Raw genomic sequence first — 22,192 nt, 5'->3', positions numbered from 1 at the left:
TGGAACAAATGGCCAATAAATTTCTTAATAGAAATTATCACCCTGCATTAATTCCTGAACAACTCATTACAGTTACTAATAATAGAATACAAACCAAGAAGGACAAGAGACAGGAGGTAAATCATATGATTTTTGTTACCCAATTTAATAGACTTAGTCAAAAAATAACGGGTATACTAAAAAAACATTGGCATATTCTGAGAGACTGCAACCCCCTAGTTAATGAAGTCAAAGTAAGTCCAATGGTAGCCTATAAAAGGAACCAGAATATCAAGGACATTTTAGTGCATACTGACATAGGCAGTAGTAAAGAAAGTTTTCAGAGAACAATAGGTCCAAAAAGAAGCGGGTGTTATCCATGTCTTAGCAGCAGTAATTGCAGCTCAAAGATAAAAGGAGAATATTTTCATCATCCAACAAATGGGAAAAAGTTCCAAATAAATACTTAACCTGCAGGGCAACTTATTCTATTTATCTTATCAAGTGTCCATGTGGCCTAATCTATATTGGCGAGACCTGTAGAGAGGTAAGGGAGAGGATAACAGAACATAAATCTAATATCAGATGTAATAACAAAGACGCTCCAGTATCCTCTCACTTTCTCTCTATGGGTCATAATATTAGCCAACTAAGATTCCAAATTATAGAACAAGTGGATAGGCCAAGGAGAGGTGGGGATACAGAACGCCTTTTAAAAATTAGAGAGATGTTTTGGATATTTAAATTGGAAGCCCTCATACCCAAGGGTATGAATAAGGATTTTGATTGGAGCCTGTTTCTTTAAATCTAATTGGTCTGTATCAACTTTACAATACTGTAAGTATAGATATACATTATTTTCTTTATTTGGGATAAATCTGCTAATAATGTGCAATATTCCTCTTTTAAAATGTATATATGGGTTTTATGTTTTATAGTTCTATTTATATGTAAAAATTATTTTCATGTGATCATATAAATAAAACAAAGTTCGGATGTGCTATCGTCTGCATCCACAAGATGTCACTATTGTGCAATTGGTTGCACACATGGAAATAGGTGACAGGTGAGGGTATATAAAGTCATTAACCTGTGTATTTTCAAGTGTACATGACTAAGGGCCTATAGCAGGCCTGAAACGTTGTAATTTCTATTTCTGAGGACCCTATGTGAAATAATAAAGGTTCTTTTTAAACTTTGGAGGCTGGAATACACTTTTGTTGACTACACATACAAATGAACACAGACAAGCATGACACACACGTATGCACACAGGCACACACAGACACGCATAAACACACATGCACATACAGACAAGCATGTACACACTTGAGAGACAAAATCAACATAGAAGTTGAAAAAAACAGAATTTATGTTTACTTGATAAATTTCTTTCTCCTACGGTGTGTCCGGTCCACGGCTTCATCCTTACTTGTGGGATATTCTCATTCCCTACAGGAAGTGGCAAAGAGAACACACAGCAGAGCTGTCCATATAGCTCCCCCTCTGGCTCCGCCCCCCAGTCATTCGACCGACGGTTAGGAGAAAAAGGAGAACCATAGGGTGCAGTGGTGACTGTAGTGTACAAAAAAATAAAAATTTTAAACCTGACTAAATGCCAGGGCGGGCCGTGGACCGGACACACCGTAGGAGAAAGAAATTTATCAGGTAAACATAAATTCTGTTTTCTCCTACATTAGTGTGTCCGGTCCACGGCTTCATCCTTACTTGTGGGAACCAATACCAAAGCTTTAGGACACAGATGAAGGGAGGGAACAAGTCAGGTAACCTAAACGGAAGGCACCACTGCTTGGAAAACCTTTCTCCCAAAAATAGCCTCCGAAGAAGCAAAAGTATCGAATTTGTAAAATTTTGCAAATGTATGCAGTGAAGACCAAGTCGCTGCCATACAGATCTGTTCAACAGAAGCTTCGTTCTTGAAAGCCCATTCGTTCAGGAGGCTGCCGTCCAGCAGTCTCGTAAGCCAATCGGATGATGCTTTTTAGCCAGAAGGAAAGAGAGGTAGCAGAAGCTTTCTGACCTCTTCTCTTACCAGAATAGACGACAAACAAAGAAGGATGTCTGTCTGAAATCCTTTGTTGCTTCTAGATAGAATTTTAAAGCACGAACCACATCTAGATTGTGTAACAAACGTTCCTTTTTAGAAACTGGATTAGGACACAGAGAAGGAACAACTATTTCCTGGTTAATATTCCTATTGGAAGAAAACCAGGCTTGGTACGTAAAACTACCTTATCTGTATGAAACACCAGATAGGGTGAATTACACTGCAAAGCAGACAATTCAGAAACTCTTCTAGCAGAAGAAATAACAACCAAAAACAAAACTTTCCAAGATAGTAACTTAATATCTATGGAAAGTAAAGGTTCAAACAGAACCCCATGAAGAACTGAAAGAACTAAATTTAGACTCCATGGAGGAGTCACAGGTCTGTAGACAGGCTTGATTCTGACTAACGCCTGTACGAACGCCTGAACATCTGGCACGGCTGCCAGACGTTTGTGCAACAAGACAGACAGAGCAGATATCTGTCCTTTTAAAGAACTAGCTAACAGACCTTTCTCCAATCCCTCTTGGAGAAAGGAAAGAATCCTTGGAATACTAATTTTACACCATGAGTAACCCTTGGATTCGCACCAATAGAGATATTTCTGCCATATCTTATGGTAAATTCTCCTGGTTACAGGCTTTCTAGCCTGAACCAGAGTATCTATAACCGATTCCGAAAACCCATGCTTAGATAGAATCAAGCGTTCAATCTCCAAGCAGTCAGTTGCAGAGAAACTAGGTTTGGATGTTCGAATGGACCTTGTACTAGAAGGTCCTGTCTCAAAGGTAGCTTCCATGGTGGAGCCGATGACATATTCACCAGGTCTGCATACCAAGTCCTGCGTGGCCACGCAGGAGCTATTAGAATTACCGAAGCCTTCTCCTGTTTGATCCTGGCTACTAGCCTGGGGAGGAGAATAGATTGAACGACCAAGGCGCCACTAAGGCATCTACCAATGTCGCCTTGGGATCCCTGGACCTGGACCCGTAGCTCGGAACCTTGGAGTTCTGACATGACGCCATCAGATCCAGATCTGGAATGCCCCATAGTTGAGTTAACTGGGCAAAAACCTCCGGGTGAAGTTCCCACTCCCCCGGATGGAAAGTCTGACGACTCAAGATAATCCGCCTCCCAGTTGTCTACTCCTGGGATGTGAATTGTAGATAGATGGCAGGAGTGATCCTCCGCCCATTTGATGATCTTGGATACTTCTCTCATCGCCAGGGAACTCTTTGTTCCTCCCTGATGATTGATGTACGCTACAGTCATGATGTCCGACTGAAATCTTATGAATTTGGCCTCCGCTAGTTGAGGCCAAGCAAGGAGCGCATTGAATATCGCTCTCAGTTCCAAAATGTTTATCGGGAGAAGAGATTCTTCCCGAGACCATAGACCCTGAGCTTTCAGGGAGTCCCAGACCGCGCCCCATCCTAAGAGACTGGCGTCGGTCGTGACAATGATCCACTCTGGTCTGCGGAAACTCATTCCCTGAGACATGTGATCCTGAGACAACCACCAGAGGAGCGAGTCTCTGGTTTTCTGGTCCATTTGTATCTGGGGAGACAAATCTGCATAATCCCCATTCCACTGCTTGAGCATGCACAGTTGCAATGGTCTTAGATGAATTCTGGCAAAAGGGACTATGTCCATTGCCGCAACCATTAGACCGATTACCTCCATGCACTGAGCCACAGAAGGCTGAGGAATGGCATGAAGAACTCGACAAGCATTTGAAAGTTTTGACTTCCTGACCTCCGTCAGAAAGATTTTCATTTCTACCCAGTCTATTATTGTTCCCAGGAAGGGAACCCTTGTGACCGGGGACAGAGAACTTTTTTCTACGTTCACCTTCCACCCGTTAGACCTTAGAAAGGCTAGAACAATATCCGTATGAGCCTTCGCTTTGTGGAAGGACGACGCCTGAATTAAGATGTTGTCTAGGTAAGGTGCTACCGCAATGCCCCTTGGCCTTAGCACTGCTAGAAGGGATCCTAACACCTTTGTAAAAATTCTTGGTGAACTTTGTGGATCGGAATATGCAGGTATGCATCCTTTAGGTCCACGGTAGTCATGTATTGACCCTCCTGGATCATTGGTAAAATTGTTCGAATTGTTTCCATTTTGAATGATGGAACTCTGAGGAATTTGTTTAGGATCTTTAAATCCAGAATTGGCCTGAACGTTCCCTCCTTTTTGGGAACTACAAACAGGTTTGAGTAAAAACCCAGTCCTTGTTCTGCTTTTGGAACTGGGTGTATCACTCCCATTTTTAAAAGGTCTTCTACGCAATGTAAGAATGCCCGTCTCTTTGTCTGGTCTAAAGACAAGCGAGACATGTGAAACCTTCCCTTTGGAGGAAGGTCCTTGAATTCTAGGAGATACCCCTGAGAGACAATCTCTAAAGCCCAGGGGTCTAGGACATCTCTTGCCCAAGCCTGAGCAAAGCGAGAGAGTCTGCCCCCTACCAGATCCGGTCCCGGATCGGGGGCTATCCTCTCATGCTGATTTGGTAGCAGCAGCAGGCTTCTTGGCCTGTTTCCCCTTGTTCCAGCCTTGCAATGGTTTCCATGCTGGTTTGGGCTGGGAAGTGTTACCCTCTTGTCTAGAGGCTGTAGAGCTAGGAGCCGGTCCGTTCCTGAAATTGCGAAAGGAACGAAAATTAGACTTATTTTTTGCTTTGAAAGGTCTATCCTGTGGAAGGGCATGGCCCTTTCCCCCAGTGATGTCTGAAATAATCTCTTTCAATTCTGGCCCAAATAGGGTCTTACCCTTGAAAGGAATAGTAAGCAATTTTGTTTTGGACGACACATCCGCCGACCAAGATTTTAGCCAAAGCGCCCTGCGCGCCACTATAGCAAAACCTGAATTTTTCGCCGCTAATTTAGCTAATTGAAAAGCGGCATCTAAAATAAAGGAATTAGCCAACTTCAGTGCGTGAATTCTGTCCATGACTTCATCATATGGAATCTCCTTCTGGAGCGAATTTTCTAGTTCATCGAACCAAAAAGACGCCGCCGTGGTGACAGGAATAATGCACGAAATTGGTTGAAGAAGGAAACCTTGCTGAACAAAAATTTTATTAAGCAATCCTTCTAATTTTTTATCCATAGGATCTTTGAAAGCGCAACTGTCCTCTATTGGAATAGTTGTGCGCTTAGCTAACGTTGAAACTGCCCCCTCTACCTTAGGGACCGTCTGCCATGCGTCCCTTCTGGGGTCAACAATGGGGAACATTTTCTTAAATATAGGAGGGGGAACAAAAGGAACACCTGGCTTCTCCCACTCCTTAGTCACTATATCCGCCATCTTAGGTATCGCAAACGCATCAGTGTGCACTGGGACCTCTAGGAAATTGTCCATTTTACACAATTTTTCTGGGATCTCCAAAGGATCACAATCATCAAGTGCAGCTAGGACCTCCTTAAGTAGGGCGCAGAGGTGTTCTAGCTTAAATTTAAATGTTATGGTATCAGGCTCTGCCTGCTGAGAAACTTTTCCTGTCAGAAATTTCTCCCTCAGACAGGCCCTCCCTCACCGCCAAGCTTGATGTGAGGGCACTACAGATAAATTATCCTCTGCGTCTGCTTGCTCATTGTCTGTGTTTAAAACTGAGCAATCACGCTTCCTAGGAAAGGCTGGCAGTTTGGATAAAAAATGCTAATTGTTGCACAGTAATCGCAATTGGTGCGCTAGATGTACTGGGTATCGCCTGCGCGGGCATAGCTGGTGTTGACACAGAAGGAGAGGAAAGCAAGCTATCTTCACTTCTAAGAAAAAATGGCTTACCTATCCCAGAGGGAATTTCTGACAGTCTTCTAGCATTACATGGTCTTGTTAGAAAAATGACTGATCATACCTGAAGCAGTTAAGCCTGCAAACTGTTCCCCCCAACTGATGTTCTCTGGTTTCAACAGTCCTGCGTGGGAACAGCAATGGATTTTAGTTACTGGTGCTAAAATCATACTCCTCTCAACAGAAATCTTCATCACTTTCTGCTGTAGAGTAAATAGTACAAACCGGCACTATTTTAAAATAACAAACTCTTGATAGAAGAATTAAAAAACTACAACTAACACCACATACTCTTTACCACCCCCGTGGAGGTGCTACTTGTTCAGAGCGGCAAAGAGAATGACTGGGGGCGGAGCCAGAGGGGGAGCTATATGGACAGCTCTGCTGTGTTCTCTTTGCCACTTCCTGTAGGGAATGAGAATATCCCACAAGTAAGGATGAAGCCGTGGACCGGACACACCAATGTAGGAGAAAGTATGCATCTATTAGCACTTCATTCTCTTTATCTGGAATTATAATTTGGACATCAATTGGGGAATGAGGTTAGGTGATTGTAGTTAAAAGTTAACCTTTATTGGTTTGATTAAAAAAACAGAACACAACAACATAAAGTTTTAAAAACACAAAATAATTTAGACCTGTAGAACGTGTTGTCTAACCACTCCTTAGTGGTATAAGTATTGTAATAGTATACCCCTTGTCCCTTAGTAGAGAAACACTGAGTTAGATTTGAAGTGTGGTGGGATAAATATGGGGATAGAATTTTGATGTCTCCTGAGAGGGTAGATTGGTCAAGTGATTGATCTGAGTTGGTATCACAGAGTGGGCAAAATTTGCATAGTTAAGTTATAACTTATTCATATAAGTATCAAAATTGCTCAAAGGTCAGTTAAGTGCTTACTGTTATATCAGATCAGTTAAATAGAGTCGTTTTATCCTCCTCTTTATTATAGTTTTACTGACAATGATAGTTATTTTACTATCAGGGTATTTACACTCTGACTGAAGAACAAATGTATAGAGATAGATGTGGATACAGTAACCACAATTGTATATAATAATAATACTTATTGTCACACAATGTCTTTTGTCAGTCGCTCATACTGTCCAATGTGCAATAAACTCGCCTAAAATCTTTGTTTATGTTGACAAAGATTTATGATAGATATCTTATTTAGGTGGTTATTATCAAGGATAATATTGGATTGTTAGGTGAGGTTCCACATATTGGGTAATTATGTCTGATACCTAATGATTTTTATAATAGGATGTCTCAGGTCTGTTACTCTAAATATTCTTTAATTCAATAAGAATCACTCGTATCACACTTATACAAGTATAAGTAAATTAAAATACAGGTTGCTATTGAATGCAGTATTTTAGTTGTGTTTAGATTGCCTTGTAACTGCAATCTTACTTGTATTTAGTTTTTATTCTGATAGTAAGTAACAGCTAACACACACTGATTTTCAGTCTGTTGGTTCACTCAGTGACTTGATATCACTCTCTGGGAATAGTAGAAATTTGAATCTTGATCATATGCGCTAGATTTGTTATACTGAAGCTTAACTACACCACCATGTTGTGTGGAATATTATCCAAAAAACTCCAATGCGTTATACTTTGTACCTGAATTGTTGCATAAACATAATGTGTCAGTATTAACAATCCTATATAAACCATATAAAGACGATTATTAGACTTAAAGCCTAGATAGCCACTAAAAGGCGTTACCGTTGGTAAAGAGCGTCTATAGGCACCTATATATACGGTGCTTAATTGTATCTTTATAGTTAGGATACTAAGTGGAGGCTGATGTCTGTTTAAACATTGTATTTCATTACGGATTTGCATGCATCGGTTGCTAATTGCATACTGTTGCAGTATTGGAGCATTATTCAAGATGTGGGCTCCCTGGATAATATTCTTAAATATTAAGTTTGTATAGTTAGTTAATAATATGGTCAGTTTGTGGGTCCCTTTGTTAATATAGCGAACACTTATTAACTACACATCACACATATCTCAGATTCACATCCCCATTATTTTTATATTTTTATATATATATATATATATATATATATATATATAAACTAAATATCACGCATATCTGAAATTCACACCACAATAATTTTTATCAAAATTGGTACAGCGCTATGTTGCTGTCAAAAGGAGTGGTAGCAACTGGTTATACTATATTGTTCAGTTAGCAGCCATGTGGCTATTATTAGCGGTCAAAATCTTTTGCTAAGTTTAAAAGATAATGGGGGTTGAAAGAGGTTCAACACCCTTCCCTGACATGTTTCGCCGTCTTAGTTGCGGCTTTTTCGAAGGTGGCGCTCGCGCCTCCAGGTGTTTATCACCTTTGCTCCGCCCCTAAGGCCAATCCGAGCCATCCTAACTAGAGGAGGCACGGAAATCAAACATATACAATGTTACTGCAGCATTGATTGGTTGCTGAGGAAATTTGCTGTATTTACAGATTCAAAGAGAATGATTGTATATTATACACGTAAATCGCTGCCTTGAATGCTGCCTAATACATAAAGAAACCATAAATAATAGAAATGAACATAATAAATGTGGGATGAATTTTGCAAATTAATATGATGGTTTTGTTTATAAGAATAGGAGCATTTTATATTTTGATATTGTTGTTGATACATGACTAAGTACTGATCTTTTCAAGAAAAAGACTGCTACAAATAATGTTCTATATGCCACAAGTGCTCACGCACCAAATACCACCAAGTCCTTACCAGTAGGTGAATTTCTAAGAATGAGACAGAACTGCTCTGATGAGGCAACTTTTAAAACTAGAGCATTAGAACTAGAAAAGAGACTACTTGCCAGAGTGTACAGCAAAAGATCTATTAGGAAAGCCAAAAGCAGATCCTATTGAACTCCTAGGGCTGATCTACTAAAAGTTAAACCTAAAAAAACTGACCAGAAAACACGTCTAATACTGACATACAATGATCAGTCAAATCAGATTGCAGACATAATTCGTCAAAACTGGCATCTATTACAACTAGACGAAAATCTAGTAAAATTCATTGGAGACAAACCTGACATTGGATACAGACGTTCTCGCAATTTGAAAGAAATACTTAGCCCAAGTCATTATATCAAGAAAAATTCTCAACGGAGACCAACGGAAAAGGGATCATTCTCCTGTGGCAGCTGCTCTACATGCAGCCATATGATCAACAAGAAAAAACCCATTATTGATAGATTCGGCAACCAACATCCAATAAAAACATACATAAGTTGTAACACCATGGGAGTCATATATGCTCTACAATATACTTGTCCGCAGACCTATATAGGAATGACTACGAGAAAACTCCATACAAGAGTTATGGAACATCTCCGTAATATTCGGAATGCATCTAAAGATTTGTCCAAAGACAGAAAAATTACTTCTGTAGCTTCACACTTTATGAAACATCACCAATCCAAGACCTCAGAATTACAATGTTATGGCATACACAAGATATCTTTAGGGCTGAGAGGGGGTGATTTGGAAAAATCACTTCTTAAAATGGAAACCAGATGGATCTATTTGATGGATTGTGTATATCCTAAAGGAATGAACTAATTAAACAATTACTCTATGGTTATTTAAACAAACTTCAGCTATAACTTCAAATTAATCCATATGTATTAAATGTGCAGAAATTCACAGAAATGTCCAAATGCTTAAATATAATTATAATTAACAATAGAACTTTTCTAATTTATGTTATTATGACAAACTAACTTATTAAATTTTTATCATGTTATATTTCCGAAAGATACTTGTACTACCTAGATTAGATTATTATTTTTCATTTCAACATTCCCTCACATTCTCACCCCTCCACGTGACCACACGTTTTTTCTCAATGCCTGTACACTTCATTAAGTACCCATCACATATGAGAACTCTACTATACAGTAGAGCACTCAAAATCAACGATAGGAAGGTCCATAATATTTAATTGCACAGGTTCAAATCTCAACCACTGAGATAATATATCCAATTCATGTTGACACATGTTTCCAATGTAAATCACATTGGTACCAAAAGTTGATTATGATCATCTTCATTTAATGTCACTATTTTTGTCTAAGTATTTCACACTAGTTCACTTTTTTCACCATATTATATCCGTATGGCTTTACATACGAATAAGTTGCTTTAGATCGCATCCCCCATTTATGATCACTATTATTTTAAGCAATTCCCAGTGCCTTCTGCACTTTCATGTCACAATAGCCCTATCTCACTACAACTTCCCCTTTCCTTTCTTCCCTCTTCTTTCCTTTATTTTCCAATTTAGTACAGCCCCCACATGACCCATATTGAGATCAGTATTACACAAATCAATCATCTAGGTATAATCATCTTGTAATAATGTCTTTCATTATATTGGCAAAAACCAACAATAAACAATACCAAAAATAACTAAAAACAACAATATCAAAATATAAAATGCTCCTATTCTTATAAACAAAACCATCATATTAATTTGCAAAATTCATCCCACATTTATTATGTTCATTTCTATTATTTATGGTTTCTTTATGTATTAGGCAGCGATTTACGTGTATAATATACAATCATTCCCTTTGAATCTGTCAATACAGCTAATTTCCTCAGCAACCAATCAATGCTGCAGTAACATTGTATATGTTTGATTTCCGTGCCTCCTCTAGTTAGGATGGCTCGCATTGGCTTTAGATTGAAAACAGGGGCGGAGCAAAGGTGATAAACACCCAGAGGCGCGAGCGCGCGCCACCTTCGAAAAAGCCTTAACTAAGACGGCGAAACATATCAGGGAAGGGTGTTGAACCTCTTTCAACCCCCATTATCTTTTAAACTTAGCAAAAGATTTTGACCGCTAATAATAGCCACATGGCTGCTAACTGAACAATATAGTATAACCAGTTGCTACCACTCCTTTTGACAGCAACATAGCGCTGTACCAATTTTGATAAAAATTATTGTGGTGTGAATTTGAGATATGCGTGATATTTAGTTTATATATATATATATATAAATAATGGAGATGTAAATCTGAGATATGTGTGATGTGTAGTTAATAAGTGTTCGCTATATTAACAAAGCGACCCACAAACTGACCATATTATTAACTAACTATACAAACTTAATATTTAAGAATATTATCCAGGGAGCCCACATCTTGAATAACCCTCCAATACTGCAACAGTATGCAATTAGCAACCAATGCATGCAAATCTGTAATGAAATACAATGTTTAAACAGACATCAGCCTCCACTTAGTATCCTAACTATAAAGATACAATTAAGCACCGTATATATATAGGTGCCTATAGACGCTCTTTACCAACGGTAACGCCTTTTAGTAGCTATCTAGGCTTTAAGTCTAATAATCGTCTTTATATGGTTTATATAGGATTGTTAATACTGATACATTATGTTTATGCAACAATTCAGCTACAAAGTATAACGCATTGGAGTTTTTTGGATAATATTCCACACAACAGGGTGGTGTAACTAAGCTTCAGTATAACAAATCTAGCGCATATTATCAAGATTCAAATTTCTACTATTCCGCGAGAGTGATATCAAGTCACTGAGTGAACCAACAGACTGAAAATCAGTGTGTGTTAGCTGTTACTTACTATCAGAATAAAAACTAAATACAAGTAAGATTGCAGTTACAAGGCAATCTAAACACAACTAAAATACTGCATTCAATAGCAACCTGTATTTTAATTTACTTATACTTGTATAAGTGTGATACGAGTGATTCTTATTGAATTAAAGAATATTTAGAGTAACAGACCTGAGACATCCTATTATAAAAATCATTAGGTATCAGACATAATTACCCAATATATGGAACCTCACCTAACAATCCAATATTATCCTTGATAATAACCACCTAAATAAGATATCTATCATAAATCTTTGTCAACATAAACAAAGATTTTAGGCGAGTTTATTGCACATTGGACGGTATGAGCCACTGACAAAAGACATTGTGTGACAATAAGTATTATTATATACAATTGTGGTTACTGTATCCACATCTATCTCTATACATTTGTTCTTCAGTCAGAGTGTAAATACCCTGATAGTAAAATAACTATCATTGTCAGTAAAACTATAATAAAGAGGAGGATAAAACGACTCTATTTAACTGATCTGATATAACAGTAAGCACTTAACTGACCTTTGAGCAATTTTAACCTAACTATGCAAATTTTGCCCACTCTGTGATACCAACTCAGATCAATCACTTGACCAATCTACCCTCTCAGGAGACATCAAAATTCTATCCCCATATTTATCCCACCACACTTCAAATCTAACTCAGTGTTTCTCTACTAAGGGACAAGGGGTATACTATTACAATACTTATACCACCAAGGAGTGGTTAGACAACACGTTCTACAGGTCTAAATTATTTTGTGCTTTTAAAACTCTATGTTGTTGTGTTCTGTTTTTTTAATCAAACCAATAAAGGTTAAATTTTAACTACAATCACCTAACCTCAATTCCCAATTGATGTCCAAATTATAATTCCAGATAAAGAGAATGAAGTGCTAATAGATGCATACTTTTTTCAACTTCTATGTTGATTTTGTCTCTCAAGTTAATTTATGCATAAGTACTCAACCTAAAGGAAATTAATCCATTGATACTAGCATCTCCTCTACACTAGTGTAGTGTTGTTGCACCTTTTTGTTCCAAAGCATGTACACACGTACGCCACATACTGAGCTTTTGTTAAAGGAACACTAAAGTCAACATTGAATTGCTGCACTCCGATTTTTAAAGAAACAGCAATGCATTACTGTGAGCTAGCTGAACACACCTGGTGAGCCAATGACATGAGGCATATATGTGCAGCCACTAATCAGCAGCTAGGTCCCAGAAGCACATTGCTGCTTCTGAGTCTACCTAGATATGCTTTAAAACAAAGGATACCAAGAGAATTATAACATATTTATAAAACTACATGCTCTAAATGAATCAAGTAAATTTAATTTTGAATTTTACTTCCCTATAAGCTAAACTATATCATATTAATTCTCATTTAGAGCAGCGCCTCAGCCCCTATTAATTTAAAGGGACAGTTAAGTCAAAAATAAACTTTCATGATTCAGAAAAGACAGGACATGTAATTTTAAACAACTTTAACGCCTTGATCGGTATCTGCTGGCCCTTAGCTGCAGTGTTCTCAAGTGGGTTAATAAAGTCCGATCCTCATCCTGCCAACAATACTTAAAGGGACAGTCAAGTCCAAAAAAAACTTTCATGATTCAAATAGGTCATGTCATTTAAAACAACTTTCCAATGTACTTTTATCATCAATTTTGCTTTGGTCGCTTGGTATTCTTAGTTGAAAGCTAATCCTAGGTAGGCGTATATGCTAATTTCCTAGCCCTCGAAGGCCGCCTCTTATCTGAATGCATCTTGATTTTTTTTTCACAACTAGAGGGTGTTAGTTAAAGTGTGCCATATAGATTACACTGTGCTCATGCCCATGGAGTTACCCAGGAGACAGCATTAATTGGCTAAAATGCAAGTCTGTCCAAAGAACTGAAATAACGGGGCAGTCTGCAGAAGCTTAGATACAAGGTAATCACAGAGGTAAAAAGTATATTAATATAACTGTGTTGGTTATGCAAAACTGGGGAATGAAGGGATTATCTATCTTTTTAAACAAAAATAAATTCTGCTGTAGACTGTCCCTTTAACACACATTTTAATATAATGAGGCCTATCTATCAAGCTCTGAACGGAGCTTGAAGGGCCGTGTTTCTGGCGAGTCTTCAGACTCGCCAGAAACAGCAGTTATGAAGTAGCGATCTAAAGACCGCTGCTCCATAACCCTGTCCGCCTGCTCTGAGCAGGCGGACAGGAATTGTCACAATTCAACCCGACCGAGTACGATCGGGTTGAGTGACACCCCCCTGCTGGCGGCCGATTGCTGGTGCAATGCTGAATACGGAGAGCGTATTGCTCTCCGCATTCAGCGAGGTCTTGCGGACCTGATCCGCACCTTTAATAAATGGGCCTCAGAGTCTGATCATTCACATATAGTTTCAGTGCACGGATATATACTGCGTGAGAGTTTGGATCTGTCCCCGAGAGCTTTGAACAAGTTAAGTTATTGATAATAAATTACAGCAACAAAATAGTGACTAATTTCACAAGCCTGTAACCGGTTAAAATAGAAGTGGAGCTGCTAATAACAATGAGCAGATTAGAAGCATTTCTCTCTGCCTGGTGACGTAAGGAACATTCTAATGTGTAAAACTCAAATATAGCATATTTAATGATTTAAAGGGACAGTCAACAACAGAATTTCTTTCATGTAATTAACAAGAGTCCATGAGCTAGTGACGTATGGGATATACATTCCTACCAGGAGGGGCAAAGTTTCCCAAACCTTAAAATGCCTATAAATACACCCCTCACCACACCCACAAATCAGTTTTACAAACTTTGCCTCCAAGGGAGGTGGTGAAGTAAGTTTGTGCTAGATTCTACGTTGATATGCGCTCCGCAGCAAGTTGGAGCCCGGTTTTCCTCTCAGCGTGCAGTGAATGTCAGAGGGATGTGAGGAGAGTATTGCCTATTGAATGCAGTGATCTCCTTCTACGGGGTCTATTTCATAAGGTTCTCTGTTATCGGTCGTAGAGATTCATCTCTTACCTCCCTTTTCAGATCGACGATATACTCTTATATTTACCATTTCCTCTACTGATTCTCGTTTCAGTACTGGTTTTGGCTTTCTACAATCATGTAGATGAGTGTCCTGGGGTAAGTAAGTCTTATTTTCTGTGACACTCTAAGCTATGGTTGGGCACTTTATTCATAAAGTTCTAAATATATGTATTCAAACATTTATTTGCCTTGACTCAGAATGTTCAACTTTCCTTATTTCCAGACAGTCAGTTTCATATTTGGGATTATGCTGTAAATTATCATATTTTGTCTTACCTCAAAAATTTGACTTTTTTCCCTGTGGGCTGTTAGGCTCGCGGGGGCTGAAAATGCTTCATTTTATTGCGTCATTTTTGGCGCGGATTTTTTTGGCGCAAAAATTCATTTCCGTTTCCGGCGTCATACGTGTCGCCGGAAGTTGCGTCATTTTTTGACGTTATTTTGCGCCAAAAATGTCGGCGTTCCGGATGTGGCGTCATTTTTGGCGCCAAAAGCATTTAGGCGCCAAATAATGTGGGCGTCTTATTTGGCGCCAAAAAATATGGGCGTCGCTTTTGTCTCCACATTATTTCAGTCTCATTTTCATTTGCTTCTGGTTGCTAGAAGCTTGATGTTTGGCATTTTTTTCCCATTCCTGAAACTGTCTTATAAGGAATTTGATCTATTTTGCTTTATATGTTGTTTTTTCTCTTACATATTGCAAGATGTCTCACGTTGCATCTGAGCCAGAAGATACTACAGGAAAACCACTGCCTGCTGGATCTACCAAAGCTAAGTGTATCTGCTGTAAACTTTTGGTAGCTATTTCTCCAGCTGTTGTTTGTAATAATTGTCATGACAAACTTGTTAAAGCAGATAATATTTCCTTTAGTGATGTACCATTGCCTGTTGCAGTTCCCTCAACATCTAAGGTGCAGAATGTTCCTGATAACATAAGAGATTTTGTTTCTGAATCCATAAAGAAGGCTTTGTCTGTTATTTCTCCTTCTAGTAAACGTAAAAAGTCTTTTAAATCTTCTCTCTCTACAGATGAATTTTTAAATGAACACCATCATTCTGATTCTTTGGACTCTTCTGGTTCAGAGGATTCTGTCTCAGAGATTGATGCTGATAAATCTTCATATTTATTTAAGATGGAATTTATTCGCTCTTTACTTAAAGAAGTACTAATTGCTTTAGAAATAGAGGATTCTAGTCCTCTTGATACTAATTCTATACGTTTGGATAAGGTTTTTAAAGCTCCTGCGGTTATTCCAGAAGTCTTTCCTGTTCCTAATGCTATTTCTGCAGTAATTGCTAAGGAATGGGATAAATTGGGTAATTCATTTACTCCTTCTAAACGTTTTAAGCAATTATATCCTGTTCCGCCTGACAGGTTAGAATTTTGGGACAAAATCCCTAAAGTTGATGGGGCTATTTCTACCCTTGCTAAACGTACTACCATTCCTACGTCAGATGGTACCTCGTTTAAGGATCCTTTAGATAGAAAAATTGAATCTTTTCTAAGAAAAGCTTATCTATGTTCAGGTAATCTTCTTAGACCTGCTATATCATTGGCTGATGTTGCTGCAGCTTCAACTTTTTGGTTGGAAACTCTAGCGCAACAAGTAACAAATCGTGATTCTCATGATATTATTATTCTTCTCCAGCATGCTAATAATTTCATCTGTGATGCCATTTTTGATATTATTAGAGTTGATGTTAGATTTATGTCTCTGGCTATCTTAGCCAGAAGAGCTTTATGGCTTAAGACTTGGAATGCTGATATGGCTTCTAAATCAACTCTACTTTCCATTTCTTTCCAGGGAAACAAATTATTTGGTTCTCAGTTGGATTCTATTATTTCAACTGTTACTGGTGGGAAAGGAACTTTTTTACCACAGGATAAAAAGTCTAAAGGTAAAAACAGGGCTAACAATCGTTTTCGTTCCTTTCGTTTCAACAAAGAACAAAAGCCTGATCCTTCGTCCTCAGGAGCAGTTTCAGTTTGGAAACCATCTCCAGTCTGGAATAAATCCAAGCCTGCTAGAAAGGCAAAGCCTGCTTCTAAGTTCACATGAAGGTACGGCCCTCATTCCAGTTCAGCTGGTAGGGGGCAGGTTACGTTTTTTCAAAGAAATTTGGATCAAATCTGTTCACAATCTTTGGATTCAGAACATTGTTTCAGAAGGGTACAGAATTGGTTTCAAGATGAGACCTCCTGCAAAGAGATTTTTTCTTTCCCATGTCCCAGTAAATCCAGTGAAAGCTCAAGCATTTCTGAATTGTGTTTCAGATCTAGAGTTGGCTGGAGTAATTATGTCAGTTCCAGTTCCGGAACAGGGGATGGGGTTTTATTCAAATCTCTTTATTGTACCAAAGAAGGAGAATTCCTTCAGACCAGTTCTGGATCTAAAATTATTGAATCGTTATGTAAGGATACCAACGTTCAAGATGGTAACTGTAAGGACTATATTGCCTTTTGTTCAGCAAGGGAATTATATGTCCACAATAGATTTACAGGATGCATATCTGCATATTCCGATTCATCCAGATCATTATCAGTTCCTGAGATTCTCTTTTCTAGACAAGCATTACCAATTTGTGGCTCTACCGTTTGGCCTTGCTACAGCTCCAAGAATTTTCACAAAGATTCTCGGTGCCCTTCTGTCTGTAATCAGAGAACAGGGTATTGTGGTATTTCCTTATTTGGACGATATCTTGGTACTTGCTCCGTCTTTACATTTAGCAGAGTCTCATACGAATCGACTTGTGTTGTTTCTTCAAGATCATGGTTGGAGGATCAATTTACCAAAAAGTTCTTTGATTCCTCAAACAAGGGTAACCTTTCTGGGTTTCCAGATAGATTCAGTGTCCATGACTCTGTCTTTAACAGACAAGAGACGTCTAAAATTGATTACAGCTTGTCGAAACCTTCAGTCACAATCATTCCCTTCGGTAGCCTTATGCATGGAAATTCTAGGTCTTATGACTGCTGCATCGGACGCGATCCCCTTTGCTCGTTTTCACATGCGACCTCTTCAGCTCTGTATGCTGAACCAATGGTGCAGGGATTACACGAAGATATCTCAATTAATATCTTTAAAACCGATTGTTCGACACTCTCTAACGTGGTGGACAGATCACCATCGTTTAATTCAGGGGGCTTCTTTTGTTCTTCCGACCTGGACTGTAATTTCAACAGATGCAAGTCTCACAGGTTGGGGAGCTGTGTGGGGATCTCTGACGGCACAAGGAGTTTGGGAATCTCAGGAGGTGAGATTACCGATCAATATTTTGGAACTCCGTGCAATTTTCAGAGCTCTTCAGTTTTGGCCTCTTCTGAAGAGAGAATCGTTCATTTGTTTTCAGACAGACAATGTCACAACTGTGGCATACATCAATCATCAAGGAGGGACTCACAGTCCTCTGGCTATGAAAGAAGTATCTCGAATTTTGGTTTGGGCGGAATCCAGCTCCTGTCTAATCTCTGCGGTTCATATCCCAGGTGTAGACAATTGGGAAGCGGATTATCTCAGTCGCCAAACGTTGCATCCGGGCGAATGGTCTCTTCACCCAGAGGTATTTCTTCAGATTGTTCAATTGTGGGGGCTCCCAGAGATAGATCTGATGGCCTCTCATCTAAACAAGAAACTTCCCAGGTATCTGTTAGAGCTTTGAAATATTATGTTGAAGCTACGAAATCTTTCCGTAAGACTTCTAGTCTATTTGTTATCTTTTCCGGTTCTAGGAAAGGCCAGAAAGCTTCTGCCATTTCTTTGGCATCTTGGTTGAAATCTTTAATTCATCTTGCCTATGTTCAGTCGGGTAAAACTCCGCCTCAAAGAATTACAGCTCATTCTACTAGGTCAGTATCTACTTCCTGGGCGTTTAGGAATGAAGCTTCGGTTGACCAGATCTGCAAAGCAGCAACTTGGTCTTCTTTGCATACTTTTACTAAATTCTACCATTTTGATGTATTTTCTTCTTCTGAAGCAGTTTTTGGTAGAAAAGTTCTTCAGGCAGCGGTTTCAGTTTGAATCTTCTGCTTATGTTTTTTGTTAAACTTTATTTTGGGTGTGGATTATTTTCAGCAGGAATTGGCTGTCTTTATTTTATCCCTCCCTCTCTAGTGACTCTTGTGTGGAAAGATCCACATCTTGGGTAGTCATTATCCCATACGTCACTAGCTCATGGACTCTTGTTAATTACATGAAAGAAAACATAATTTATGTAAGAACTTACCTGATAAATTCATTTCTTTCATATTAACAAGAGTCCATGAGGCCCACCCTTTTTTGTGGTGGTTATGATTTTTTTGTATAAAGCACAATTATTCCAATTCCTTATTTTATATGCTTCGCACTTTTTCTTATCACCCCACTTCTTGGCTATTCGTTAAACTGATTTGTGGGTGTGGTGAGGGGTGTATTTATAGGCATTTTAAGGTTTGGGAAACTTTGCCCCTCCTGGTAGGAATGTATATCCCATACGTCACTAGCTCATGGACTCTTGTTAATATGAAAGAAATGAATTTATCAGGTAAGTTCTTACATAAATTATGTTTTTTGTTGTTTTAAAAGATAGATAATTCCTTAAATACCCATTCCCCAGTTTTGCATTACCAACACAGTTATATTAATATACTTTTTACCTCTGTGATTACCTTGTATCTATGCCTCTGCAGACTGCCCCCTTATTTCAGTTCTTTTGATAGACTTGCATGAGCTCAATGCTATCTATATGACACACATGAACTAACGCCCTCTAGTGGCTAAAAACTGTCAAAATGCATTTAAATTAGAGGCGGCCTTCGAGGTATAAGAAATTAGCATATGAACCTCCTAGGTTTAGCTTTCAACTAAGAATACCAAAAGAACAAAGCAAAATTGGTGATAAAAGTAAATTGGAAAGTTGTTTAAAATTACATCCCCTATCTGAATCATGAAAGGTTTTTTTTGGACTTGACTGTCCCTTTAAGTATTGTTGGCAGGATGAGGATCTAACTTTATTAACACACATAGATAAAGTCACACTTGGGAACACTGCAGCTAAGGACCAGCAGCTACCGAGCAAGGCGTTAAAGGGACACTAAATACATCTCATGCACCTTCCTCTATATGGCGGCACCAATGACTAGAGGGAGGTGAGGAATAACCACAATACTATGCTTATAGAATGTATTTAGTGTTCAATGTTCATTTAAAGCGACAGTCTACACCTTGGTCATCTTAAAGTCTTACCTTAGATTAAGCTGCTAACAGCCTCCTGCACTCCTTTCTATATCATGCAGCAGGAACAGTAAAAAAGTTATTTTACAATGAAAACTGTTTCTGGCCACTTTGAAATGTCTGCCAAGCTCCGCCCACTGATGACATCACGATCTGGGCTGCATCTATGCACTCTGCTGAATAGCATTGACAGTCTGTTGAATTCAACTAGTGAGCCTTTTGTGATTGGATGCCATATGCATCCTAGATCATGAGGGCATCAGTGGGTGGAGCTTGGCAGTTATTTCAAAGTGGCCAGAAACAATATTCATTTTAAAATAACTTTTTTACTGTTCCTGCTACATAATATAGAAAAGGTGCAGGAGGATGTTTGCAGCTTAATCTAATGTAAGACGTTAAGATGTTCAAGGTGTAGACTATCCCTTTAAATATGTGTTAAACAGAGTTGGAGCATAAACAGTGCAAGAATAACATGCTCAAATGGATTAAGAGATCTAACAAATTAGAGCATGCCATTTTTGCACTAGAATGTACATTTAAAGTAATATTAACCTATTTCTAAGAATAATAAAACTGATGTATATTTTAAATATATACACATATTACCTGAGCAGTATACAGTTCTCAAGCATTCCTCTCTTTCTGCTCTCGTACACTAATCTTGCTCTTTTATTTTCGAGTGTCTCATTATGACGTTCCTTCCAAACAGGCAGCTGGATATTACTCTCATAAGAACCAGAATTACTTGTTGCTTTTGAACTGAGTCCTCGCCGCAAAAGTTGAAAGCACAGGAGCGACCTCTAAGGAATACAGAAGGTAGATAGAAACTTTTAGGTCCAGTGAATTTATAACCCCAGAAGCTGATTTTTTTTTTCCCTTTCTGCAATGAGATTTTGTTTTGGTGAAATATTTTCTGCAGGTAATTTGGAAATTAAAGCGACATGAAACCCAACAGTTTTCTTTCAAGATTTAGGTAGAACATACAATTTTAAGCAATTTTTCAGTTTACTTGCCCCGTATTCAGCCGAATGTATTGTTTCCGTGAGAGCCTTCAGGCTCGCCGGAAACGGGAGTTAAGAAGCAGCGAATCTGCAGGGGGCGGCATTGCACAAGCATTTCACTAGCATACACTGTCAGCATTTATTTATGTGCGGCAGACATGATCAGCTACAGAGTATCATGTCCGCTTGCACTTTGATAATTCGGCCCCTTAGACTATTCTTTTCAAACAGCGCTTCACTCTGGCTGCACTGAGTTAAGGAATTGGGGGCTAGGTGACCCTCAGTGTTATTCCACATTAGTTACCAGGCACTAGGTACACTAGGTACTAGGCGCTAGGTGACCCTCAGGGCTATGACACACTAGGTACTAGGTAACCCTCAGGGCTATGCTACACTTGGTACTAGGCGACCCTCAGGGCTATGCCACACTTGGTACTAGGCGCTAGGTGACCCTCGGGGCTATTGCACACTTGGTACTAGGCGCTAGATGACCCTCAGGGATATGTCACACTTGGTACTAGGCGCTAGGTGACCCTCAGGGCTATGACACACTTGGTACTAGGCACTAGGTGCCCCTCAGGGCAATGACACACTTGGTACTAAGCGCCCCTCAGGGCTATGTCACACTTGGTACTAGGTGACCCTCAGGGCTATGCCACACTTGGTACTAGGCACCAGGTGGTACTCAGGGCTATGCCACACTTGGTACTAGGCACAAAGGGAACCTCAGGGCTATGTCACACTTAGTACTAGGCGCTAGGTGACCCTCAGGCTATGCCACACTTGGTACTGGGCACTAGGTGACCCTCAGGGCTATTCCACACTAGGTAATGGGAACTAGGTGACCCTCAGGTCTGTCACACTTGGTAATTAGCACTAGGTGACCCTTAGGGTTATGCCACACTAGGTACTTGGCACTAGGTGACCCTCAGGTCTATGTCACACTTGGTAATTGGCACTAGGTGACCATCAAGGTTATGCCACACTTGGTACTGGGCTCTAGGTGACCTTCAGGGTTATGCCACACTTGGTACTGGGCACTAGGTGAACTTCAGGGTTATGCCACACTTGGTACTGGGCACTAGGTGAACTTCAGGGTTATGCCACACTTGGTAATTGGTACTGTGACCTTCAGGGTTATGCCACACTTGGTAATTTGTACTGTGAGCCTCGGGAGTCTGACAAACTATATGTCCCTCAGTATAAAGTAATTACACCCCGGCCGGACTGCCCATCTCACCCTGCTGATCAGCTCCATAGCAAACATCCCCTGAATGCTAAGAACTTCTCAGTTCTGAGTTCTCACTTCTCACTGCTAATTGCTGCACTTCCGGTGTTTTGGTCTCACAACCGGAAGTGTGTGTAACGGGATTCTCGTGAGGCGGAAGTTCCGGTACGCGCGGGCTGCTCGGTGTGACGGAACCAAAGT

General features: G+C 39.4%; 1 protein-coding gene across 1 annotated transcript in view; it reads right to left on the bottom strand.

Annotated features, from left to right (window-relative positions):
- The window catches only part of LOC128666072 (protein phosphatase 1 regulatory subunit 32), a 140,325-nt gene extending 118,156 nt beyond the window's left edge, over positions 1-22,169 (bottom strand). The window contains exons 1-2 of the mRNA XM_053720454.1: positions 22,004-22,169; positions 20,369-20,562 (exon numbers count right to left, since the gene is read on the bottom strand). Coding sequence (XP_053576429.1) covers positions 20,369-20,562; positions 22,004-22,030 — 221 coding nt within the window. The 5' untranslated portion in view covers positions 22,031-22,169. The remainder of the gene's footprint in view (positions 1-20,368; positions 20,563-22,003) is intronic.
- Positions 22,170-22,192: the final 23 nt, after the last annotated feature.

The sequence above is a fragment of the Bombina bombina genome, chromosome 7 (assembly GCF_027579735.1).
Source record: "Bombina bombina isolate aBomBom1 chromosome 7, aBomBom1.pri, whole genome shotgun sequence".
NCBI lineage: Eukaryota > Metazoa > Chordata > Amphibia > Anura > Bombinatoridae > Bombina > Bombina bombina.
Note: the sequence above shows the minus strand (reverse complement) of the source record. Positions and strands in the feature narration are given on the sequence as shown.